This window comes from Peromyscus maniculatus, chromosome 20 (genome assembly GCF_049852395.1).
Source record: "Peromyscus maniculatus bairdii isolate BWxNUB_F1_BW_parent chromosome 20, HU_Pman_BW_mat_3.1, whole genome shotgun sequence".
Classification (NCBI taxonomy): Eukaryota; Metazoa; Chordata; class Mammalia; order Rodentia; family Cricetidae; genus Peromyscus; species Peromyscus maniculatus.
In genome coordinates this window covers 20894536-20922032 of record NC_134871.1, presented here as the reverse complement: position 1 = coordinate 20922032, position 27497 = coordinate 20894536, and the positions used below count along the sequence as shown (strand labels likewise).

Genomic DNA, 27497 nt, shown 5'->3' with positions numbered 1-27497 from the left:
GTGCTGATGGAATTTACATCCAAGGAAAGAATGAATTCACATGTCATGGCTTCACCTTGTAATTGCAGATTTCATGTCCACATCAATCATCTGCTTTGTTTATAAAGCCAACCATAAAGTTCAAAATATACTGTGCTATCTAGTATTATCTTCAGCCTCTTTCCACAGCATTTTAGATTTCTTCAAATGACAAGATTTTTTGGGGGGACGGGGTGTCTCTCCAAACTGCAATGGCCTATTCCATAAATAAAAGAAAATTCTGAGACTTAGAATTTCAGTAATCTTTTTCAAGGTTATTCTCTAACCTAAGCTTTCTATTCCCATCCAAACTGTATTTCTGCTGACACCTCAAAGGCCATATAATTCATATAGGTTTATAATATTTATATGATTAAACAGCAAATCCCCTTGATGCTTTTTACTTTTGCTGGTTGTTTTCAAAAACACTTTGTATTGTACTTTTTATTATTTAAATTTTATAATGAACCACTGAAAACTTGGATGAATTGATGTAAGACAAAGGGTTGATATGCTAGTCTTCAATGAAATGTAACAAGTGAAATTTTTGGAGGAAAAAGATTACAGAATCAACAATAAAAACAACACTCATTTATTGGACATGTAACATGTGTATGTCTCCATGGTAACCATCTAGAATAGGGATGATCATTTCACCCATTTATAAGTGAAGAAACAACATGTAAATTACATAACTAGTTTAAGGTGATACACGTAAGACGTGAAGGAAACAGAAATTGAATCATAGGAATCTGATGCTAGAGCCTGCTCTCTAACACTACGGTCACCAGAAAAGCAGAGGAATTGTCTTCATACAGAAGGAAGAGCTCACTGAACATACAATTCTGTAAGATGTTCATACTGAAGCAAGTGAGCCCGAATCAAGTTTTAAGTTATCATTTATTGTAAGAACAACAGTTTTGAAGGAAGAATAAGTTAAATTATAAATACCACATGGAAGAAAACGTGCAAAAACAGGACACGGGACACAACCCAGGATGACTGGCCCATCACAAGGCATGCAGCAAATAAGGCCAATGAAGTTTTTGCTAGATGTTGCTCTGAAGTGTTCAACACTTCATCCTACTATGCTTAGGGCCACCAGGAAGATCATCACTAGGATAGCATAACTGGCCTTCTCAGTCTCCACTGAATTTTTTTGGGGGGGTGGCATGGTAACAGTCCTGGCTGTCCTGGAACTCACTATGTAGACCAGGCTGGCCTCAAAGTCACAGAGATCTACTTGCCTCTGTTTCCCAAGCATTGGAATTAAAGGCATGCACCACCACCTCCAGGCTGCCTGCACTGAATCTTTTTTTTGTTTGTTTGTTTTTGGTTTTTGGTTTTTGGTTTTTGGTTTTTTTGAATACAGGGTTTCTCTGTGTAGCTTTGCAGCTTTCCTGGAACTCACTTGGTAGCCCAGGCTGGCCTCAAACTCACAGAGATCTGCCTGGCTCTGCCTCCCGAGTGCTGGGATTAAAGGCGTGTGCCACCACCGCCTGGCATTGCACTGAATCTTAAGAGCACCAGGTGATTAATTTATAAGGGAAGGCTGGGAAACACTGGCTTCAATAATTAGAGGCCCAAGCTGTTGTAATATGGACCTGTTGGACTAGTTAGGAAATCAACTACAAAAATACATTTTAGTTGATGGAGAATCATGGCCAAGGGTTAGTTATTAAATTCTACCGTAGAACAAGCACAAATTTCACTCAGTATGATAAAGACATTTTAAAATTAATGTCCAAATCTTTAAAGTTTAGACACACATACTTAAGCACAAATTTCTGGAGTTTCCCTTAGGATGTTTCAGCAAAGAAGATCGCAGAGAAATTATGCACACAGGACAAAACCTTAAAAGTTGATGGCATGTGTCATTGGCTGTGCTATTCTGCTACTTTTGGGTATGTTAGAATTTCCCATAAACTTGCTTAAAGACCAAAAGAATTAGTTTTGTGCCTAAGCAACTTCATAAATAGATGTAAAAGAGAATTTTCATATAGTTAGAGTGGCTAACCATTTAATTCCAGAAATCTTTCTTCAAAATATTTTAAAGACAGGGCAATTCATTTAGTCTGGAGCAATTTTAGACATCATTCTGTTGAAAGGACTTTCAAATCTGTCAAGCATCCTTCCTCAGAATGATTCCACAGTGGGTGTTATACTCTGTGAGTGTGGACCACGGGTTTGAGATTCAATGCCACAGTTATAACTTGAATATAAGTGGGATGATGCTTCCAAGACTGCCTCTCTTCTCACGGCATGCTTTCCTGGCACCCCACTTTAGTGGCTCGCCAATGGACTGCTGTGCTACCCACTCATTGAAGCCAAGCATTTACTAGAAAGTCTTGTACTGCTCTCATGCTTTTGAGCTTCTCTGCACCCTGGTACAGACTAAGGCCTTTGAAGTATGCGATCAGTTGGAAATCTTGACGCTGGTATGTGCTTGTCATACAGAAAGACACACCTTTTAACAGCATATGAATCCCTCACTGTACTTGCCCACTATAAAGTGTATCATATTTTTCTTTCTGGAAACATGGGTCAAATGAATTCCACAAGTTATTAAACACCAAACCCTTTTTAAACTTATTATGAGGCTGTGTTTATGGTAGTACATTTATAGATCCAGAGGCTTCTTCCATCGAAACTGAGAGCAGTTCTCAAAGAGCAGAAAATAAAAGCCTCCAACATTCCCAGAGGTGGACACCATACTGCCTGCCTGTGAACCACTGATGCCTGACTGGTTTAGTAGGGGCCCTGGCTTGACAGAGGGAGTCGGCAGGCCAGCATGGATTTGCTTCCATAACCCCAAATTCAAGCAGCCCTCCTCTGTATGACTGTATATTATAGTGTATTGGTTTGGACTTTAATAATCTAGAAGATCTAAGTTTTTATTTAGATAAATACAGCTTAGAAGAAATAAATGAAAAAGTAAGCAGGCCAGTAGAGAAAACATTGGTTCCAACTCTGAGGCAGAGATGCTGATACTCTTTCAAAGCAGGCACGCCCATCACCACAGGCTTCCTATTGCAGGAAGGCACATTCGTAGTTGTGCATGATTTTCAACTTTGTAGACAGTTGTTTTTTGTTTGTTTGTTTGTTTTGTTTTGTGTTGTTTTGTCTCCTTCTTCTGTATTGTCCCAGTGAATGTCCAGTCCATAGCCTCTCTCTGGTCCCTTGACAAGAATAGGCTCTGTCTAATAGTCTCTCTTGCTCCTTAGCCCTAAGTACAAGCAAAACCTGGAAGTCAATTATGACCATTCCTTTGACATTCTACAAACATGTTCTACAAATCCTTCTGCCGCTCAGTTGTCTGCTGTGCGACACACTGCTCTAATTTTCACATAGGATCATAATTAGAGTAATTAAGATTGCCAACATCGTTGCTACTGGTAAAATTATCATAAAATACAGTAATATTTTGGGACCTAATATGTTTCTTCTACTGTGGGTAGATTTGTGAGGGAGCATGATGTAATGTTTCAAAGTTTAAAGACTCAAAGTAATAAATACTGTATTTCAGTAATCTTATTTCATTTTTCTATTTAAAAATCATTACAGTTAAAGGAAAAACTTTAATATATGTACTCACATATAAGTGAGCATTTGAGTGTACTTCTAAATGGGTTCTATGTAGAAATAAGGCAATAATACAATACAGTTCAATACTCATCTCTCAAGGTAAAATCAGGATTAAGGCATAAAAGTGAGCACATGTTAAATACTAAATTGGCCTTCTGAATGGGAAAGCCAGTAATATGACAGACAATTCAAGGATAGTCTATGAAATGAACCTATTTGTAGATGGAGATCATTACAATGAATTTTTGCAGGTGGAAGCACAATTTTCTAATGTTGGGGAAAGTCACATGAATGTCTACTGGACAGAATTTGCATAGGTAAGAATGCATTTACGTATAGGCAAGAAGGAATGTGCATTGTTATTAGCTATCTAAAGGACAAAATTATAAATTAGCTCCTGCAGAATCTAAATCCCGTGACCCACAGCAGCACACTTTGGTATCAAGTACAAATACTTTTGAACCAACTGTACTATATTCCTAAATGCATACCACACACTTAGAGACTCCCTTCTGCTAACGTTCAAAGGTCCAGGCCCCTCAGGCTGACAGTCACAATTTAACTTCAACCCCTTCCCAACATTTTCTGTTGTCTAGCCCAGCACCATATACTCTACTTAATTTGGCTAAAATTAATGACATAGTCCAAAATTATAATAGTATATCAAGTCATTCATAATTGGCATCTCTTCCCAGATGCTGTGATGTGCTTTTTTAGCTCTAGCTAGGAACTTCCGTCCTAATTATATGACTTTTTTAACTAGTTGGGGACTTTGGATGGCCCGCTAAAGGATCTTAGTCAAAAACACTGACATCTCACTAAATGTAACAAAGAAGGACTATGTAAAAGCTGAAGGTAATATGAATGGGATTTATGAGTTCATAATTTAATGGTAGGTAGTTAAAAAGTGGCTCCCTAAGTATGCAGAACGTTTCTTTTTTCTAGGGTCATCCTTCAGCTAACTATAGCAAGGAGAGCTTCACCTCAACAAAGACTTCAGAGTTTTGATTACATGGTGGCAAATAGGGACATGATTGGATATTTTATATTCCAAGCATGGTTTAAGGTGGGGTTGGAAGTGTGGCAGCTTGTCTAGGCTTGAACAAGGATGTTTATGTGCTTGCTTAGCACTCTTAGAATAAGATGGGGATTTTAAGGTAGGATTCAAAGATGTTTAGCATACTCTTTGATTGATGCTTTACTCTGAGTTGATGTCATTCAGAATATTCCCACAAGGCAGGAAAGTAGTAGAGCCACATTAATGTGCAGTCACTTGCATTGATGGTTCCCATTCTCAAAGGCAGGCACATAAAGGAACAAAACAATGTAGTAAGAGACATTGGCAAGACAGTGCACAGCTAGTCTGGACTGAACACCCAATAACCTTCCTGCCATCCCCACAGTCAGGGACACCATGGTTGGGAATCTTTCTTTAGTTTACTTCTAGTACACCAAGGAAATGGCACTGTGTAGATGTAACCAACCGTCTTATTAAATAAGAAACACAGAAACAATGTAAAAGAGAAAGCCGAGAAGTCAGAGCTCAGAGCTAAAATCTCACCCTTCCTCCTGCTGTCCCAGCTTCGCGAAAAGAGACCTACTTCCTGTCGGTTCGTATTTTTAAAGTATGTTGTTCTGCCTTCTCATTGGTTGTAAACCCAAACACATGACTGCCTCGTCACTGTCTGAATGTACAGCCCCCTAGGTCTTAAAGGCATATGTCTCCAATGCTGGCTGTATCCCTGAACACACAGAGATCTTATGGGATTAAAGGCGTGTGCCGCCACCGCCACACTCTTGCTATGGCTCTAATAGCTCTGACCCTGAACACACAGATATCTATGGGATTAAAGGCGTGTGCCACCACCACCACACTCTTGCTATGGCTCTAATAGCTCTGACTCCCAGACAACTTTATTTATTAACATACAATCAAAATAATAATTCAGTACAATTAGATTATCACCACAGCACTGGGTATAACATGTTCCTCCTTGTTCCTTATCTGTTACAATCCTAATACACATTTACCTTTACACATTTACCTTTTTGTGTGTTATAAACAAGATCAAACTGTGGAGGAATGGCAATCATATTAATGTCATCACTGGGTATGGCACACAAAAATATGAAACCGTATATTTCATTTAATTCTATTTTAGGTCTCCATGTTACAGTTTGAATCTCTGTGTCTTTGCACGGCTTAGGTGTTGAAAATGTGGATGCCAGCTGATGGACTAATTCTATTCTGTTCGAATGACGGCTTCATGAAAGTGCTAGCCTCATTTCTATTGATGAATTTATGGCTGAGTTGTCGATTGGGAGGCAGGAGTTTTTGGAGGAAGTAGATCCCTGGGATGTCTCTTTTTTCCCTCCCTGTCTCTTTCTTCCATTTCCTCCTCCTCTCCTGCTCCTCTCTCTTCTTCCCTCCTCTTCTTGTCTGTCTCTCCTTCCTATTTCCCATGAAATGAGCGACTTCACTCCACACATATCTATATCACGACGTCCTTCTTCCTCACAATCCACAAGCAATCTAAGCAACCATGAACCAAATTCTGAAAATTGGATCCCAATAAACCTTTCCTTTGTTTTTTATGTTTTTTTTCTTTTCACAGCAAAGGAAGCTGACTAACACACATGATAATTAAGATTATCCTTCTGCTAAAACAGATAATACTCACTGGGATCTTGGCCAGGCCTTGGGATAGAGCTCTTTTATATTTGTTATTTATTTTTCAGAATAAGGATAGCAATAGTTTTCACCATGGCAGCTCATACATACTTTATTTTTGCTGATTCTCTTCCTGACTTCTTTCCCTGTCCCCACCCCACCCCTACCGATCTCATTTCTTGACCCATTAACCACCATCCTTCTGCATGTAACCTGTATTGGGTTCTTTTTATTTTATTCAAAACTCATGGTTGGTTCTTTTTTGGGAGAAAGTAATTAGTGTAACAACTTTAAAATGCGGTAAACCTCTGTCTAAAAATAACACACACACACACACACACACACACACACACACAGAGAGAGAGAGAGAGAGAGAGAGAGAGAGAGAGAGAGAGAGAGAGAGAGAGAGAGAGAGAGACTGGATAGCAACTAATCTTTACTTTGAGAAAAAATTCAAGCTATAACATTTTATTGCACAATCATCTATTACTTTGCAAATCAATTTCCCAAGCATCTTAAAATGGATCTATTAAAGTTACATCTGCTAAAACGAATTTAATCTTTTGAAGTTCCCATTCTGCCATGAGAAAATGTTTAAACACAAATTCTTAAGGAAATGTTTTCTTTAAATGTTAACCAAATACACACCATATTTAAACATAATATTTGAAAAATACCCAGCATACTTTTACAAGTTCCCAAATCAAACTTCAATATATGCACATAATAAAGTTCAATTGACTTGGCCTTATTCATGGCAAGCTACTATCCACTTCCTGTAAAATCACAGAGATAAACTTTGCTTCAAAGTTCATTAAAGTTTTAAGAAAATATCGGCATGGATAGCAATATAACTCTAGAGCTTTTAAACACATGCTGTCGTATTAATAATGCTCACATACAATGTTAGTTACTAGCTAAAGCAGCATCATTCTGTTAGCAACAAGCTACTTCACGCCCATCTATCTTCTCTCTTAACGTATGGGCACATATCACACCTCTCTTTTCAGTCTCTGTGCTAATTGCAGTGAAGTTCAACTGGTACAAAGAAGACTTCAGAGACAGGGTGTCTTACATGGGAACACAGAGTTACTAGGTCAAAACTTGAGGAAAGACATATCTTCTACTAGCAGCAGTCCGCTCTCCTCCCCATCTCTGTGAAGTGAATACCAGGGCCAAGGGAAGAAGAAGGCTGTCTACACGTGAAGCACACCGAGGGCAAGTTCAGGATGTTAGATAATGCGACCAGATGCAGGATAAAATAAGCCTTTCTTAAGACATGGTTTAAAAGTTCCCCAGGGACATGGTGTATTTAAGAGAGTGCTTAATCCTTCCTGACATCTTCTCAACCAATGTTTTCTATGCGAGCTCTACTGACATTTGAATCTGGACATTGAAGGGGGCACCCTGAACACTGTGACATTACTGGCAGCATGCTTGGCCTCAGCCTAGTATATTCCAATAGTTTATTTTTGCTGTAGCAGTATCTCCAGACATTGTCAAATTATCTCTATGGGTAGGTATTGGTTTAAATATTAAGGCAACTCCACGTAGTTAAAAGGGAGGTTTATTTTGTGAGCTGATTGGCCAGTAGCCAGGCAGGAAGTATATGCAGGACTAGCAGAGAGGAGAATTGGGGGAACAGGAAGGCAGAGTGGGAGGAAACGCCAGCCTGCCGTCCAGGAAGCAGCATGTAAAGAGAGCAGGTAAAGCCATAGAACACATGGCGACATATAGATTAACAGAAATGGGCTGAGTATAAGTGTAAGAGCTAGACAATGGTAGGCCTGAGCTAATTAATGGCCCAGCAGTTTAATTAATATAAGTTTCTAAGTGATTATTTTATAAGTGGTTGCAGGGTCCATGGTGCTGAGCAGGACTAGAGAAAACTCCAGCTACAATTAGGGTTGCCAGAACTAATATGTAAAACGAGGAGATAACTAGGTAAATTTGAATCCCGGACAAACAGAAAGTGACATTTTTCGGTATAGATGTGATCCATATAAATGCCATTTATCTGAAATATACCATTAACTGTGCTACCTGACCATTCAGGAACTGTATTTGGGTAGACAGTGAAATATTGCACCTGAAATCTTTGTGTTATATGTGTCAGTCAGTTAAAAGAGAACACACAGGAGACTGACCCACCCGATGTGTCTCCTGGGATTTACAGGCCCTAGCCTCCTGGGTGCACAGGGCAGCTCTAGAACATCCTTCATGGAAACAATGTGAGTTATACTTGAAACACTATGTGAAAAGCCCTTAGTGCAATGGCTCGTCTAGGAAACAATAGGTCTTCATTGCCCTAGCCAGGGATTCTTTACGAGATGTTGTCATGATATTTCTTCTTCTCTGGAGTACAGTTTCATTAACAGGATAGAGAACTACAGTGGACATAGCGGGAAGCCTGTAGTAACGCTGAATACTGGCTGTGCATTGAAGTCAGCTGAGATGTTTCCTCCTGGGTATCTGGGTCCAACATTGGACAAGTCCACATTCCATGGTCTGGGTATGGCCTGAATGTGAGGATTTTTAACACTTGAAGCAGGGGCTGAGTACCTTGGAGAAAAAGGTATAACTGGTGCATTTGTAATGAAGAGAAGAAGAAAGCTAGCTTTATTTTTTCTAATTTTTGGGCTGTAGAAAGCATCTTGGGTAAAATGTAGGGAACGGAAATAATTATTTCTTTCATTCACTCAACAAATACAATATCTGAGTGCTATACCATATTCTCAACAGGAGGGGAAATCTCTGTTCTCATTATAGTACTATAGATAGATAGGAAATCAACAAGGGGCATTTTTTTTGTTGTTGTTGTTTTTTCGAGAAAGGGTTTCTCTGTAGTTTTGCGCCTTTCCTGGAACTCACTTTGTAGCCCAGGTTGGCCTCGAACTTACAGAGATCCTCCTGCCTCTGCCTCCCGAGTGCTGGGATTAAAGGCGTGCGCCACCACCGCCTGGCAACAGGGGGCATTTTAATTTAATTTGAACATCTAAAACTCAAGTCAGCACCAGCAAGGATCAAGCTCTCCAAAGAAGGTAACAAGAAAGGCAAATGGGAAGAAACTACTGTGAGTTGACAAAGTATTTGTTAAACTTTGCACTTGAAAGTAACATAAGCAGGAATGACACATTGGCAAGTAGAAGTCAATAAATAAATGGTGGCAGGAAACTCTTCAAAATGAGGGTCATCAAGGCCACAACCTCTTGTGAGGTTGTAAATAGGCAGAAGGAACTCACTAGTGCGGAATTCACACACTAACCAGACAGGCAGGACAGAGGAGAATCTCTTTTGAGGAAGCTGTATGTTGTTCACAGGTTAGTAGAAGGGCAAAGTTTAATTCCCATTGTGCTTTCTTCTTCTCAATCACCAACAATGAGCTGGATTAAGAAAGAATGAAAGTGCTAGGCTATAGAAATGTATAGGCTAAGATGAATGAGGATTGCGTATAGGATACCCACAGCTACTTTACATGAATGGAAACACCTTGGTCCAGGAAACTGAGTGACTGTGAATTTTCATATGTGGCCACAGAGCCATAGACCTTTGGTGAATACATTTGGAGGAAGTGTAATATATTTGGGAAACATATACTGTATCTTATAACAAACAAATACATGTATATGTATAATATATGCATACATATAATACATATGGGAGGAAATATGTTAGAAGTTTATGTTGTATTCAAATCTCAACTCTCTAGATTTGAAGTTCTTGAGAGTAGCGAAGTGAACTTCCTTGTTCCTTTGCTGCTTCAGCCTCTTTCTTCTCTTCCTCTTCCTCCTCCTGTTTGAGATAAGGTCTTAGTATGGAATTTAGGCTGGTTTTGCCAAGGCTGACCGCAAACTCACAATCCACCTGCCTCAGCCTCCAAGTACTGCAACTATAGGTATGTACCACTACATATGGTTTAGAACCATATTACTTGTAGCACATGGCACAGCCATGTTTAGTAGCTGGCATATTATACCACCATATTGCTCTGCAAAACCTGTTGAGGAAACGGAGCAGAGGACCACCAACTGGAGCTCCTCTGTGATGGGTGTGGCAACAGGCCACATCATTTTACAATCCATCTGCAGGGAAGAAATCAGTCTCTTGAGAACTCCTGAACCAAAGGAATCTGAAAAATATAGTGTTGGCACGTCCTTAGGAAGATAAATCAGATTTGGTGGTAGCTAGATATTCTGCATCTGGATGATGGAGACTCTTTGAGACAACTGTACTTGGGCCAATGATCTGAGTGTATTAGCTTCTTTTCCTGTTGCTGTGATGAATGACAAAATACCCTGACAATAGGAACTCATGGGAGAAGGCTCTGGTTTTGACTTACAGTTATGGAGAGATGTAGTCCACCCATCTGGGGAAACATGGTACCAGGCATGGAAGGTATGGATGCTGGAGCACAAGGCTGATGAGTCACAGGGCATCCACACTCAGGAAGCAGGGCGAGAACAGGAAGTGGGTCAACGGTGCTATAACACTTCAAACTCGCCCTCAGTGACCGGCTTCCTCCAGTGAGGCTCTACCTCCTGAAGGTTCTAGAGCCTTCCAAAACAGCTCGACCACCTGGAGACTAGAAACACACTAGTGCACATTCAAGCCAAAGCATCAACTTTTGGGAAACGGTGTTGAATTGGAATTGAAGGATATAGAAACCTTATAGGCTTAAGATAACCTGGGGGGAGGAAAACAATGATCATTTGAGCTCCAAACCTCAATTTCTTCTTCATGGTAGGAAGACATTCAGCAAATCTGCAGCACTGTTTAGAAATAAAGCCCATCATCTAGGGGACTGATACATCTTTAAAGTACTTAATGCAAGGAAATCATTGTCAACCTCAGAAGTAGTTTTTGTTTTTTATCTTGCTTCTTATAACTCCCCTCACCTTTTATTAAATATCTACCTGAACAATAGAGGCAGATTTGTGCCTAATTCATTCCAAAGGGGCATTAAAATGGCACCGTGATGAAGTAGTTTCCAAGTGATCTCAGCAGGTCAGAATAAGTCAACACAATTTTTCTGAAGCAAAGCAGAGTAAAGATTTTCAGCCTTTGAGGTCATAAGCTCTTTCACAACTTGCCATTTCTGTTCTGAAGCCCCACAGCAGCCACAGACAATACATAAATAATTGGACATGGTTGTGTTACAATAACACATAATTTACAATAACTATTGAAGACCAGACTGGATCCATAGGCCATGGTTTTTTATCTCTTTGTATAGAGCAATAGCTAAAACCAGAAGATAATGCATCTAAATTTGTTCAGTCAAGAAAAAAAAATTGCCTAACACTGTCCATATTATCTATCATGCTCTCTATATTCATATATAAATAATATATAATAAATATATATATAAATAATCCCAAATAGGTATTATTTGTTCTTGTTTTACATAACAGTTAAATTTCAATCAACCAATCCATCAAAACAGCTGCATCTCACACTTGGATAACCATGGCCATCCTGGTACTTTAGCAGTGTTTGGGTGGACTGGGAGAGGAGCAATTAATGCCTGAATAAAATGTAGATGGAAATTTGATATATGAGCACTTCCTATGGGGAAGCCCTGAATTCTTCTGCTCTACTCTTATCCCAATGGGAGATGCCCTACACTTACTTCCCTGACCCTTGACTTTCTAGCCTCTTTTTTTTTTAAAGATTTATTTATTTATTTTTATTTATTTATTTATTTATTTATTTATTATTTATTTATTTATTATGTATACAGCATGTATGACTGCAGGCCAGAAGAGGGCATCAGATCTCGTTACAGATGGTTGTGAGCCACCATGTGGTTGCTGGGAATTGAACTCAGGACCTCTGGAAGAGCAGTCAGTGCTCTTAACCTCTGAGCCATCTCTCCAGCCCCTCTACCTAGCCTCTTAATGAAGCTGAGCTAGACAGACAGGCCTGAGGCTGAGGTTGTTGCTAATACAGGGAAGACCTTGGGTTCCAGCTCTGGACCGCTCCCCCACCCCACCCCACTACCCCCTGACCAAAAAAAAAAAAAAAAGGATTAAGACTTTACAGTTCTGAAAGGCAATTCCTTTAAACCCTTTCTGGTATAGTTTTAGATAAAACAAATATATAAAATCTAAAACTGGAATTTTGCAAACAAACGTTTAATAACTTCAATTTCATATTTTTTCTGATTGTAAAGATATTGATAGAATTGGGATGGGTTAAAACTAAAATCTTGCAATGTAAACCACAGGTAATTGATAAGTTTCTTTTCACCTTTAGTGCCTCTCCATTCTACCCATTTTACTTTGGTTCCTTGTTGTTTTGTTTCTGGTTATGTTACATAAAGAAGATCCTTATTGGCACGCATAAGAGACCAATTTCTTTCTCACAATATCAGAATATTCTTCAGAATATAGAAATGGCAGAAGGCTCCTGAAAAACAAATGTATTAGCCTGACAATATCACTCATGTTGTCTTCGGTGTATCAATCTTGCATAGGATTTAATAATGCAAATTAAACATTGTTAAAAACCCTCCAGGGTAACCTAAGTTTCAGTTACAGTATTAAATGAACTCCTAAACCTCAGTGACTTGTTATATAATGTCTTAATTTCTTAATGAAATGTTCAGTTCTACAAAATGAGTCAGGGATCCAGACTCATGATCCAACACGTTGCTTCTGCACAATCTAGAATATGTTCTCTATTGTGTACTGAGGCAGGGATGGTGGTACTCTGGAGCAGTGGTTCTCAATCTGTGGGCTGTGACTCCCCTGGGGTCTCATATCAGATGTCTTACTGGAGAGTAAGATGCTGGTTGTTCTATACACATGGGATCTTATTCACACCAGTGTATAAAGCATATATGTAATTTCTGCTCAGTGACTGCCCAAATTAATTTTATAATTTAGTGTATGATTGAAAAGAAGCAAAGATGTGAAATCACTTGGAAGAAGTGTGAAGTAGCAGCCTCTTAAACTTGGCTAATAATTTAGAAAGGACAGACACATGAGCCTTGACTCTATTAGCCTAGAGTTGGTTTGTCTGTGTGTAGCTGGGGAAATTGCTTTTTAAAAAGTCCCACAGCCGATTCTCATTATCAACAGGAAGTACTGTGAGCTAGTGTTTCTAATGCAGAGAAAATGAGGATTTAAGATTACTGTGTCTGCACTAAATCTGGACTAAAGAGGAGAGAGCTAAGCCCTTCAAAGTTCACAGTATATGCTATTTCATGAGGGAACACACATGTGTGTGTCCACATATCATCCTGCGTGTTAGCAGGGCTGGCTGAAATCCAGTGTCCTGGCAATATTTAAATTTCTCTGTATATTTAAAGATTCTCATCCCGACTCCTTCCTTCCTGATTCGTAGGAAACTAGAAGAACAAATATAAAGTGATAGCCGATCAGTCCTTGTTCAGTTCAATCAATAATTGTCACTATGGTGCTAACATCTGAGTGCCTTGGTAAAGGATGGGTGGGATGGGTGGAGGGGCCTTGCTTGCTGCTCTCATGGAGTAGCCAAAGGGTAAGATTTACCTTTCCGTGTGGTAGAGTTGCACAGACTGCAGCTTTGAAGGTGGATGTATTGCTGTGTCTGCTCTCTTCTGGAGAGACTGAGGAGTAAACAGTCTAGCAGAAATGGCCAGTGCCTGACTCATTGTGGAATCCATGTTCTCTAGGCACTGCTGGATCATTTAAGGATGACTGCCCGGGTTTGGGGTTCTTTTCCTGGAGCTGGCATTTATGCTGCAGTCACCTGACATTATTAGCCTTGTTCTCAAGTGGTATCCGAGTGGTGGGGAGCAGGCGTGCCCTTTACACTTAGGAAAGGAGGTAGTTCTTTCACTGTTCAGTCCTGTTAGTGTGTGCAGCCCAGCTGGGCGGCTGGTTGATGACAAGCTGATCTTCTGACTCTTCACTCACCCTGAGAGAGATGGATAGGCTTGAAGGCAGGCTCTTGTTCCATTGTTACACTCCAGTGTGTCTAAGGCTAAGCTATCATAGGTTTAGATCCCACCCATCTCCATGACTGCCTTCCTTGAAGGGTGGGAAAAAGGTTTCAACCCTACAGGGGGAATCTGGAAACTTGGATTTTGGCATAAAAGCATGTAATAACTGGCAACAGAGTTAGGTCTCCCCAAATTTTATCTGCCCTTTCTTTTGCACTTTTCATTGTTTTCTATTCATTTTTTTTAAAAAAATACAAATTCCAAGACAGGGAAATTATTTTTAATAATTTTAATCTAGAAAATCTCTAAATATAATTAAATATCATAGAACTTTAAAATATCTAAGTGTCTGAAATTAACATTAAAATGAGGCATTTAATATACTACCAAGGCTTTCCTAAGCCTTTTAAGAATAATAAGAATATTTTATTAATAAATAAAATAAGTCAGAGTAATGTGTAAAGATTTATTATAGGGCTGAGAGGAGAAGAAATGGAGTGAGAGCAGGAAAAAGGGTCTCAACCTCATGTAGAGGTTGGGAGCACACTAAGCTGTGAACACAGTCCCGTGGTAGGCACTCTCTACTACAACCCCAAAGAATCAGGCAGAAACCTGTGTTAGAAAGGAGAATTAGAATGTTTGCCTTCACAATATAACATTTCTCCCTAGAGATTCTGATCACTGTTCCTAAACTCCTTTGTTGATTCTCACAAGTGTAGGTAGATTCATAATATCCTTGGCATTCGCTCAACCAGTTGAGTGAAAGTGATCCAGAAGCCCCAGAAGCTGCCTCATTCCAGGTATGGAGTATTTGAGGCTATAATTAGGTAATTATAATTATTACTTTCAGTAGGATGTAAAAATAGTACTGAAATAATTCTGTTAAGTCGATGTGAATTATTATGACCTGGGTTTTAATTATAATTCTTAATGGTGGTATTGCTAGGTCCCCATTTTGTTTCACTGACATGAAAGTAGTTTTCTGACAAGTGTGGGAACTAACTTTTTAATATTCTGAATTAGGAAAAAAACAGTTACTTGGTGCATAGTAGGGATGGAAATGATTATAAATGCAGGACAATACCATTGGGTCCATTCCTACCCTACTGACCATAGCAAAGCTTTAATGTTGCTGTCATAGTTCTAGGTAACTATGTTATCTTCTGTTTTAGTACTCCAACACACTGGAACCCTATTTTGTAAATGTAGCTTTTGTGGACAGAGAAGCACCAAGGCTTTGAATTTTAAAAAAGAAGGAGGAGGAGGAAGAAAAGAAGAAGGAAGAAGGAAGAAGAAATAAGAAGGAAGAAGAAAAGAAGAAGAAAGGAGAAGAAAAGAAGAAAGAAGAGAAGAAGAAGAAGAAGAAAAGAAAAGAAGAAAGAAAGAAAGAAGAAGAAGAAGAAGAAGAAGAAGAAGAAGAAGAAGAAGAAGAAGAAGAAGAAGAAGAAGAAGAAGAAGGAAGAAGAAGAAAAGAAGAAGGAAGAACAAGAGTTAAAAAAAAAAGAACAGTTACAGTCCAGGGTAGCCCGAGTTTGGCCCTGTACCAAGTCAAGCTGAAGGCTAACCAACAGTTCTTGATGTACTGATTGTGTAAGAGATACATTCCATTTCCTAATGCTTTTGAAACATCTTTGCTTAGTGTTGGTTTCATTGATCCCATCACTGGTTCTGCTTCTCCCATCAGAAATTTGACTCCTGACATTTCTATGCCATAATAGTTGCTGGGCAGATGTTCTGACATAGTCTGATTCTTGAGGATCCAGGTTTCTTCTGTGTTTATTAATGTGGCTCACCTTTTCATGAGAATATTTACTGCATTTTACCATTTTGTGTAACGATTTGGCATCAGATGCTCACTGCTCAGGTACTTCAATTTGAGGAAATGGTCTACATTTGCTGCTTTCAGGCGAAATCCCAGTCCTCCAAGATCCAATAATATTGTTGGCATTAGAAAGTATTTTGAAAAAAGTAATGAACATAGTAGCGAATCTATCCCTGATAGTTTCAGTGAACCAACAAGAATGTCAGGAGAGGGTTATTAATAGAAAAGCCACCGTGATGTCAGATTTGCAAAAAGATAAGATGTGAGCTTGAACTGGGAGAGCTTGGCAAGGTGTGACTGACAGGAGTGGGAGTGGGGAAAGACCACAAAGACAATATTAACCAGGACTTCAGCTGCCACAGCCAACTTACAAATACTAACCCAGCAGGAAAATTTGAAAAGCACAAACCAATAGATTTTGGAGATACAGTTCTGATTGTTTGGATATAATATATAATGCTTGGATAGAACACTTTTTGGGTACAATAATAAAATCAGAGTGATCTTTCTAGTTTCCTTGTCAATTGTTTTTTTCCAAGTTCCTACTTTCAACAAAAATTGTCTTACTTGATGGGCTGAGGATTTGGCTCAGTGGAAAAGCATTTGCTAACATGAACTAGAGATGCTGAATTCGATCCACAGACAGCTTTTAAAAAGGGATTACTTGAAACTTTTATGATGAAAGGTAAGTTACTGTCCTTATTTTGAACAATAGATACTGCAGTTGTTTCCAAAATCTAAAGAACAATGTGTCCTCAGAGTCATGGTGTCAGGGGAGACTTTCTTTAAATTCGGGGAATCTAAGGGAACTGCTCTTTAATTAGCTAATAATGTCAGCACATGCATGCACACAGCTCCAACCAATGAGCAAAATGCATTTCTGTGAGCTTTTCACATAACTTGTAGTTAATAAATGTCATAAAGTTGAATACTTTGGGAGCTCACGACACTGCTTTGTTCAATAGCCTACAATGAATTCAATTCCAAAACTATATCAACAATGAAGTTGCTCTAACATGTTTTAATATAGAAAGGCTTTGATATAAATTTAAGTAAAACAATTGATACAATAAATTTCCATTTTTCCTTTAAAATGCAAGGGTACATATATCTACATACACTACATGCTCACACTAGTGCACATATACATATGGATATGTTATGTATTCCTGGAGAGATACAAAAGAAATCATGGAGCCTTGATTTTGCAAAGAGGTGAAAACGTATCACTATATAGCTTTTTATACTCCTTGAACTTTTATTATGTGTATATATTTCCCTTTTCTTTTAAAAGATAATGAAGAAATTATTTCAACGAGACAAAATATCACTAAGGAAAAGGCAGAGTACTCCTCCTTTTCTAAGAATAAAATATGGCCATTGTGTTTGAGACTTAAGGCAAGAGGGTAAAATTGACTGATTGATGAAAACATGTATTACATTTTCACAACTTTTCCCTGATTGGAAATGCTACATACATGTCAGGATTATTTTAAAATTGGTCCCACAGAATACCAACATAATTAATGATGTCTTCTGTATTAGTTTTTTCCTTTTTTTGAAAAAGATTTTATTTCTATTTATGTATTTGTGTGTTGTATGCCACATGTGTGTAGGTACACTTGAAGGCCAGAAGGGGGGGGGGGTCAGATTCACTGGAATTGGAGTTATGTGTGGTTGGCTATGAGACGACCAATGGGAGTTCTGGAAACCACACTTGGGTCCTCTGGAAGAGAAGAAAGTTTTCTTAACTGCTGAGCCATCTCCCCAGACTCTGTTTTAGCTTCCCATACAATTATTTCTTGCATTGAGCAAGATAATAATCATTATAATAAAACTTATAAAATAACACATTTACTAAGGCACTAATATATTTCAGATAGTCATCTAGACACATAAGACACATAGAAGGCATGTGTGTGTGTGTGTGTGTGTGTGTTTACATATGTGTGATAGGGTAGGAGTTTTTCCTCAGGAACCACACTGTTTTTTTTTTTTTTTTTTAAAGACAGGATCTCTCACTGGGATCTCAGTTAGGCTAAACTTGCTGGCTAGCAAGCCCCAGGGATCTACCTGTCAATGAAGGCACTGGGCTTCAATGTGTGTGTCACTGTGGCCAGCTCTTTCCACTCATGGTGAGGTCTGAACTGAATTTTCATGCTTCCACAGCATGCACTGTACTTCTGAGCTGTCTCCTGGGCTCATGCTTCCTTATGAAATCTCCTCAGCTTCTCTCTTTTCACAGGTACGGAGTCCACAGGACTGATTGGTTAAGTCCGTTGCTTCCCACTGCACTACTAGTAGTGGGAAAGATGGAACCAAAGGTGGCAGGCCTTAGGGCCTATGTTCTTAATAATGGGGCGACAGTGCACTCTGAGTGAGCCATGTACACTGTGCTCCAGTGACCTAAATCGATAGAAAGATTACCCCTGCAGAGAAAGAATGGATTGCACTTGGTGCAGTAAGAACTGGTGATTAAGAAATACAGCTTTTTATCGTAAATATTTTTAGCCAGGCAGGCCTGAGTAACAGTAGTTTAATATTGCATAATCTTACAACTTCCTAGAAGACAATATAGACTCATTGAAATATTTTTAACTTATAAAAACATTCTAATAAGCTATGTATACATAGTGTACAACAACGAAAGTTCAGTCCCTCCCACTTAACCTGGGTTACTTGTGTCAGAAAGCAACAAGCTACCTTTCTTTTCTAATTCCTCCTGTGATACAGGGGATTGCAGTGAGGGCCTCATACATTGCGTAAACACTGGACCATTGTGCCACATCCCCATTCCTGTACATCGTGGTGTGTGTGTGTGTGTGTGTGTGTGTGTGTGTGTGGTGTGTGTGTGTGGTGTGTGTGTGTGTGTGTGTGTGTGTGTGTGGTGTGTGTGTTTCTCTTTCTCTGTGTGTCTGTTTCTCCCCACCCGTGTGTGTCTGTCTCTGTCTCTATTTCTGTCTCTCCTCTCTCTTCTGTGTCTGTTTCTCTTTCTCCCCCTCATGTGTGAGTGTGCCTGTTTCTGTCTCTCTCTTTCTCTCCTTCTCTCCTCTTTTTCTTTTTCTGTGTCTGTTTCTCCCCACCCCACCCCCCGAGCGTGTGGGGGGGTGTATTGATTCGTATTTGTAGTTTCAACAGTGGTCCAATCTGGGTTTGAACTCATTTTATAAGACAGACTTTTAACTTTCCAACTTCCTGCCTAAGCCTCCCTAATAGCTAAGATTGCAGTCTTGAACCCCCAGGATTAGCTACTATTTCCATATATGTGCTAACAAAATTTTATATGTGGATACATACACTTTGTTCCACTTTCAAAAATGGAAACACAGATAGGTGTTCTGAAAGTTGCTTTCATATGTGTGTGTGTGTGTGTGTGTGTGTGTGTGTGTGTGTGTGTGTGTTTTCCAGGACATTTTACTAACTATACCAAGAAATCGTCTCCTCCCTTTGAGTAAGTCTTACTACATAGCCCAGGCTGGCTCCAGCAGTTCTCCTGCCAGCTTTCTGAGCACTGGTTGTTACAAGTCCATGCTACTATGTCCAGCAAGAACACATGGATTTGAATTTTTGAATACATAAACATCTTACTTATTTGCTTATTACCATTTAAAGTGTTTTCAATATATTGCTTTTGTAAACAGGAAACAGTATCATTTCAGACATAAATAGGACCTATCATAAAAAAGTGTGCTTATTGAATTAAAGTGTATATGCTTTAAAATGTGTAGATTCTGCCAAAATGCCCTCTGCAGGAAGTACCACACTTTATCCTCACATACCTGTTGTCTACACAATCAGTGGTCCATTATTCTAATAGAAGACACTGGTGTTTACTGGCAGCTAACTGCATTTCACTGACTAGAAGTAAGGGGCTTTGCTTAGGTTATGTGAGCTTCTGGTGTCACTGCTTAGAGTCTTGTCAAATCCCAGACTGTGAAGATTTTCCACACCTCCCATGTTCCTCTAAGAGTTAGACGGTTTTAGCTCTTAGTTGTTTCTTTGAGCCATATTGAATTAACGTGTGTTTGGTATGAGGGAGGAATCTAAGCTCTTGCTTTGACATGTGGCTACCAGTCATTCCAGAACTGTGTGTTGCAGATAGTACCCACCCCCCCACCCTCCCTCTACCCCCCCCCACAAACCCCCATTAAATGTCCTTGGCATCCTTGTTGAAAACCAATACCTTTAAAAGTTTATTTCTTAACGCTTAATTCTATACCATTGATCTATATGTCTCTCTTTAGGCCAATATACAATTTGTAACTTTATGTTTTGGGAGAGACAAGGCCTCTAGCTTTATTGTTTTTTACTTCCTTTTAAACTGGCACTTTGTATGCCGGGCGTTGGTGGCGCACGCCTTTAATCCCAGCACTCGGGAGGCAGAGCCAGGTGGATCTCTGTGAGTTCGAGGCCAGCCTGGGCTACCAAGTGAGTTCCAGGAAAGGCGCAAAGCTACACAGAGAAACCCTGTCTCAAAAAAAAAACCAAAAAAAAAAAAATAAATAAAAAAAAAAATAAATAAACTGGCACTTTGGATCACCTTGGAATGTCATATGAACTCAAGGATAAATTGTTCCATGACTGTAAAGAAAATAGTTGGAAGTTTAATATGGAATGTTTTAGTATGTAGATTAAAAACTATAAATTTAACATTCTTTTGTATATACTCAAGTGAAATATAATATCAGAAAAGAAACTTAGATGCACAGATGGTTACAACATTATTAATAATAACCATCAAATCAGGAAAATCCCAATATCGAAGAACTAATGAATGAGTAAATGGGGTCTCTGTCCAGGGTAGCATTATGTGATGTACAGATAGATACACCTACAGTATGAAGAAGGCCTGGGGCTAAGACATGCCATGAAAGAAGCTGGCCCTCAAAGTCAATATTACATGACTTCTTAATATGAGATGCTTATTAAAGCAAGTCCATAGATATCGGCTTAGTGATTGCTTAGGGCAACAGGTAGAATGGGGAGTGTCTAACAAACAGTTAAGCTTATTTTCACGTGATGAACTGTTTAAAGACAAAGTTGTTCATATTTCCTCAATCTGTACACTTTGAACAGGTGGATTTTATGGTACGTAAGTTACACGTCAGCAACAAGACATTAAAAATGAAGTGAAAGGTAACCTCCAAGCGAGTATGGTACGCAAGGGAAGTTTTCTAAGGACAACAGAGATTTATGTTGCCCACCTAGGGTAAGGGCCAAGGAGATAATGTAGGGAAAGTGCAATAGGAAGACTCACAGGCTGGCATGCCACAGGCAACGCCAACCAGACCAAGATCAAAGTAGATTTCAGGGGGAGGCTAGGACAGGACTAAGGACCTCTTTCTGAGTCAGAGTATGGAAAGGAACTTGTATAGGAACATAAGATGAAAAAAAAGGGGGGGGGAGTAAAGTGAGCATTCACATCTGATGGCCCATGACTTTCTGGGTCATGTCAAAGGTAATGTAACATTTTGGAGTGATAACTTTGGTGCTTCACTGGAATGATGACAGCAGAGATGAGAAATGTGAAACACAGACTAAGAGGTTGATTCCATAGGAAATATTAGGGTCCAGATGCATTGCAATCAAATTGTATTCAGTAAGGTACACAGTTGGTCCAGCAGCTCTTGCCTTCTGTGATACCGATGTAGAAAAAAAATGGGAGGCAGGGGTTAACATGTTATAAAATTGTCTTTGAAACAACAGAATGCAGTTTCCTACTGTTGGGATATAGAAGCACAGGATTAATTGGGCATTAAGGACTCAAACACTGTTTGTTTATGGCAATCACAAAGCAAGTAACTCTAGTAAGACAATAGAAGACACACCCTAGAAAAGTATTTCAGTTTATCAAGATTTTTTCTTTAAAAGTATTTTGGAAGCACCCTCTTTCCTTTCTCTCTCCATCTGTTCTCCTTCTCTAGCCTCCTTCTCTCTGAATTTTATTTTGAGACAAAGTCTTGGTAAAATGGCCAGGTTGGCTTTGAACTTCTAATCTTTGTTGTCCTCCATGGTAGCTGGGTTGCAGGAGGCCTGTGCTCACCAAACCTAGCTAGCAGCATGCTGAGACTCAAAGAACTCAGTGGAGGTGCTGAACCCAGTGATGTTTTCTATTGAAATGTAATTCTCAGATATAAACAAGACAAACTTAAACAGGAAGTACCATTCTTGGGTGGTTTACGGATAACAAAACTTGATTGCATTGATTGAGTCCAGAGATCCAAAATCAGGGTGCCACGCAAGGGCAGATTTTGTGGGCAGCACCCTCTTCTAGTTACAGACTCTTAGCTGTGGATCCTTTACATTGCAGGTAGATCAGAGAGCTCTTTGAGGCTGCTCTTACCAGGGGACTGGTTCCTTTCCAGAGGATGTCATCCTCATGACTCAATTACCTCCCTAAACCATCATGTGGGATTAGGATTTGAACATCTGAGTTTGGGGGATCACGAACATTGTCCATTACATGGCCAAACCAAGAGGTCCTTAAGAGATACAGAAGGAAGGCTGGAGCTGTTTTTAAACCAAGCAACACTTCGGAACATAGGAATGCTTGCTGAGAATGCAATTCCCTTGGCCTCTTCCTCATAAGCACTGTAAATGAGGCACTCTGGGGACGCTGCCCACACATTCTGTACTTGTAACCAGGTATAAAGTTGATGCTGATGTTAGGATCCTGAAGTTCATTCAATCAAGTGAGAATTTAAACTGATAAATTTATGGAAAAAAGATTTGTCAACTGATTTAAAACGTTGATCAGAGGGCAGCAGCCTCAGGAGGGATTATAACTGGGCAAAATAAGTTCCCCATTTTCTAGACTCCATTATTCAGAGTCTTTAGCCTTTTAATGTCCTGAGCAATCACAACTTACCCTCAAATACTTTAATATACTGGCGACTCCAAAAAAGAGGGCTTGTTTAATTTGTGGGGAAACTAACAAAGCTATAAACAGACATGAAAAGACTAACCAGATCTCACAGGAAACAAAACCCGAGTTGTAAGGGTGTGTCAAAAGTCACTGATCTTTCTCAATGCCTTGTTTTCCACCTAAAAGGCAGATCTGTTCATCTTCAGAGCCTTCCTTCACTGCACTGGATTCCTACAAAGTCAATTTAGCAAAAGTTCATAAAGCTCACAGCGAACTTTAAACATGGCCACTGCCTCATTTAAAAGTATGACTGCAGTCTTAACCTTTAAAGTCGCCATCATCGCTACTTGGCCAACAAATTTAAAATGTTTTTAAAGGTGCAAGTTGCTACATGGCGCGCCGCGCGCGCACGCACACACACACACACACACACACACACACACACACACACACACACACACACACACACACGTTTCCAACACCATTAGCACACACACAAAGTTTCCAACACCATTAGCAAAAACTTTGCTAGGCCCTTGAACTCCGGGTAAGTCTAGCAGAGCATCCGGACCGGCTGCGGGCCCCGCATTGCCCTCGGGCTGGAGGCTAGGGGTCCTCCCTTCCTCGGCGGTCCAGAAAGTCCGGCTGGGTCCGGGACGGGGCGGGGCGGGGCAGGTCTGCTCCACCGCGGCAGGAAGGTGGGGGAGGGCGGCTGGAGCCGGCCCGGGAGACGTCCAGGTCCCGGAGTTTCTAACCTCGGGGTCGGTCCCGGAAAGACGAGCCACGCTTTGCTCAGTGAAGCCCTGCCCGTCGCGGAGCGCGGGAACGGCGAGCACAACTTTTCCGGAACTTTGTGCGCCCGCTCCACCCCCCCGCCGCCGACGCGCGGCCCGATGATGGTCCGCCCCGGGCCCAAGGAGGCCTGGCCCGCGCCGCTCGCTCGCTCGCTCGCCTGGAGGCGCGGAGCCGCCGCCCCCGGCTCGGCAGGCTGGGCGGGCGCTGTCGCGCGGCGGCCGCGGCCCCGAGAACCGTGGCGACGGGCGGCGGCGGCGGCATGGACTACCTGACCACGTTCACCGGCAAGAGCGGGCGGCTGCTGCGGGGCACGGCCAGCCGCCTGTGGGGGCTCGGCGGCGGCGGCGGCGGCAGCGAAGCTCGGCAGGTGCGCTTCGAGGACTTGCTGAGGGAGCCGGCCCCGGGAGACCCCGGCTGCGGCCCCGCCGAGCAGCGGCCGCCGTCGCCGGCCAGCCCCGAGGGGCCCGGTGAGTGCCCCGGTGAGTCCCTGCGGCGCCTCGCCTCCCTGCGCGCGGACGGGGACAGGGACCGGGACCGGGACCGGGAGGCGGCGCCACGCCGAGGGGGGCGCGGGCAGGTGTGCGGCCCCGGGCAGGTGTGCGAGCCCCCCCGAGACTGGCAGCTGCCTGGTGGTGGCCCTTCCTACCCGGGACAGGCGCCGCCACCGACTTGTCCCCCGGTTCAGTGTGGGATCCTGCCTCTCCCTGGCCTCCTCCAACCAGTTGTGACGTGCACCGAGTTAGACTTCCAGAACGCCCGCGTCTGCTCGGGCGGCCTTTGCTTTGGTCCCGGGTTGGACTCGGGTGCGTGCCCGCTGCCAGGGCTCCTTCCCTAACTTAAAAACAAACAAACAAACCCAAACCAAACCCAACAAATGGCACTTTGTAATCGAAAGCGCTTCCCTCGTCTGGGAACCGAAGTGAGTTTTGCACACCGTGTGTTCTCTTGAGGCCGAACCCGGGAACTTTTTCTCACTTATTATTTGCCTTGAACTTTTGTGTTCCCTCTCTTCCCCCGCAGCAGCCCTCGGCTGCTCGTTAAAGACCTTATAATGGCACGGTTCTGATCCCCCCCTGAGCAGGGTCAAGTGCAGCATATGTATTTTGGTGTAATGCATATGGTAGTTTTCCCGGCGTTATTGGCTTTCTGTGGGATCAGTCATTCATATATTCTTTTTCATCTTGTGTTTAGTATGTTTATAGGTGCTTTCAGGGTGGATATATGAACATTTCAGTTTCAAAAGTAGAGAAAAGTACAAAATCCATAAAATTTGTCCATAACTAGGCACTCCTGTTCCTTTTGAAGCCTTGAAGTAATGAGTATTCCTCACTTGTCTTGTGGGTGTGTAACTTGAAGAAACTGGACTTTTAAAATCTAGTGTCAGCATGTCCTTTAACTAATTTTTCCTTACTTTGCCCACTTTGTCTTCCTTCATGAGAACCCTGTTTTCCTGTTTTTGAAGTTAGGAAAAAAAAAATTCAAGGGTGTGGGGGGTAGTTTTGTAAAGTTTTTGGCTGGATTAAAAATCCTTTTTAAAGTTGAGATCAGGAATGCAGAACAGTACTTGCAATGTCTGAGTAAAGAGTTTTTTTTTGTTTTTGTTTTTTATGAATTTCAGTTTCTTGAAGACGGGTGTTATTATTGATCAACCTCTGAGTGGGTGGCTATGCAGTATGTGGGGCCACCCAACTAGAAAGGGGGGTATTGAATCTCTAAGAGATGCGCACACACATACGGATCTTTCGTTCCTGAACATACATTGAGCACCTTCTGTCTGCCATCTTCCTTCAGAATTACAGCTGCAGAACCTCTACAAATGTCTCTTCTCTTGAACCTGCTTCTGAAGTTCATAGTGCCTTCTTTTTAAGGTTCACGCTGCCCCAAATCTCACAGTTTAAAGAGGCCTTGAGATGTCACAGCAGTGTGACCACAGTGAGTGGGGTGGGTTGATCCTGGCAGTAACTTCTGTGGTTCCTTGTTTGTGAATGAGGTGGGATTAAATAATCTCAGGTCCTCAGCTCTGTGAGAGTCTTGACCTTTAGAGCGAAACCAGTGAGATAGATGGATGATAAAGCTTGGACATAGCATGTCTCTGAGGTTATGATACAGGGTTCTGAAGACAAGGCAAGAAATAAGTGCTCTGCCCAAAGCTTGGTTGCTTTCTGAATCACAGCGAGTGGTTGCTGTGGACACAGCTTACAGGTGGAACACCTGAGTTGTCACTGCCCACTTTGTCTTGATTCTGAGAAGCAGCGTGCATACGTTTGTCTCAAACACACCGTACGGTTAAGATTTCTAAGCAGTCTTCATTTACAGTGAGCATTTTATTCCTCAGGCCTTGCAGCTGGGTTTGGACCAGTCATTCCTGCATCCGTGTCCTTTAGGCTGTGCTGTGCGTTGAGATTGGTCTGTTGCTTCTGACAGCTGACATGTCCACATGCCTGTCTCCTCCCTTGAAAAGCCCCGTCAGCCATGTTTCCTGTCACAGACACTTCCATGCCTATAGGTTGTCTGCAGTCTGCAGCTCAGTTTGTCGCTGGAGATCTCGCTTCTGACCATTTCAGGTTTCGAAGGATAATGATAGCATAGTTTTACCATAGACAGTTTAGAGAAAGACTAGAGAAAACTTCCAGCAGGCCTTTTGATTTTACACTTTCTACAAACAGCCCAGTAATGCTGTTCCCTTGACCCCTCAGGGCGGCTGCCTTCACTTAGTCAGCTTCTGGCTTTTAAGTTAAACCTCCTCAGGAAAATGGTCGTTAAGGCACAGTGGAGGCCCACTAAGGATGCAATCACATTGTTCTCTATAAAAATTACAAAGAAGCATAGTATAATCCATAATTTAAAGCATGCTCCCACCGTAAACACCGTTCTGGTTGGGATTAGGACAATAGCCTGCATTGGTGGTTTTCAGCCCTCCTAACACTGTGACCCTTTAATACAGCCTGTCATGTTGTGGTGACCCCAGCCATAAAGTTATTTCGTTGTTGCTTCATAACTGTATTTTTGCTACTGTTGCAAATCATAATGAAAATATCTGTGTTTTCTGATGGTCGTTCGCCCACACAGAGGTCACAACCCACAGGTTGAGAACCACTGGTCTGCATGTTATACTCTTTAAATATTTGCTGAAAAATATTGTAAGTAAATACAGATCAGTGGATTTGACAGGTTGATGTAAGCACCAACTTTTGCCAAACTCTGTTACAGCCACCCTGTTTTCCCAGTTGATGACAGTATTCTTTAAACAGCACCATTTAATTTTTCATGTCATTTACCTTTTAGTATCTAAAAGACTATGTTTAATGTAGCTGTCCTTATTTTAAAACTTCAGTCACAAAGTCTAAGGGTGTAACACTTGATGAATTTACCCCAGGCCCTGAATTCAGTGCCGAGGCACTGCAAAGCAAACAATTCAACTGGGTGTTCATTTAAAAACTCCATCTATCTTCTTACTGTGTCTAGCTCCTAGATCACAGTTTATTTGGAGTGCGAAGGGGGTGTGGTTTATCTCTCAAATCTCTCCCTGTTCCCAACTCCGTACTCCTTTACCTTGCCTGTGAGAAGATGTTAAAGCTGGTTCTCTTCTCCATCTTGGTCCTTTACTTCCCCTGGCTGGGAAGGTAATAATAGAGGCCAGCAGAGGTGGGCGTAGTCCTGGAACCATTTTTGCTAAAATGGCTATTGTTAGGTCTTTAAGTTCTGATCTCAGTAGTGAGCCGTTCTGTTCTTTCGGCCTAGAAAGTGGGCCATCGGCATCTTTAATACTGTTCATAGACCTCAGCCACACACTGTTGAGCTGGACATTAAGTCG

The 27497-nt window shown here is 41.2% G+C and overlaps 1 protein-coding gene and 1 long non-coding RNA gene across 17 annotated transcripts in view; one reads left to right on the top strand and one right to left on the bottom strand.

The window, feature by feature from the left end:
* The window catches only part of Oxr1 (oxidation resistance 1), a 414716-nt gene that overhangs the window by 322519 nt on the left and 64700 nt on the right, over positions 1–27497 (top strand). Inside the window, exon 1 of one of the 16 annotated variants that reach the window (XM_042264644.1) lies at positions 23417–23435. The exons of 8 other annotated variants lie outside the window; for them this stretch is intronic. Coding sequence is in view for 4 of the 8 variants with exons in the window: in XM_076555803.1 (XP_076411918.1) it covers positions 23943–24162 (220 nt within the window). In the remaining 4 variants the exon portion in view is untranslated. Of the gene's footprint in view, positions 1–23416; positions 23436–23855; positions 24163–24374; positions 24603–27497 lie in introns of those variants that run through there. 7 more of the 16 variants (XM_076555805.1, XM_076555803.1, XM_076555807.1 and 4 more) reach the window with 7 other exon arrangements.
* Positions 595–27328, bottom strand: LOC121824263 (uncharacterized). Its single transcript, XR_013046347.1, has 3 exons — positions 27236–27328; positions 24330–26487; positions 595–10856 (listed from the first exon to the last, which is right to left on the bottom strand). It is a non-coding gene; the product is annotated as an uncharacterized LOC121824263 (long non-coding RNA).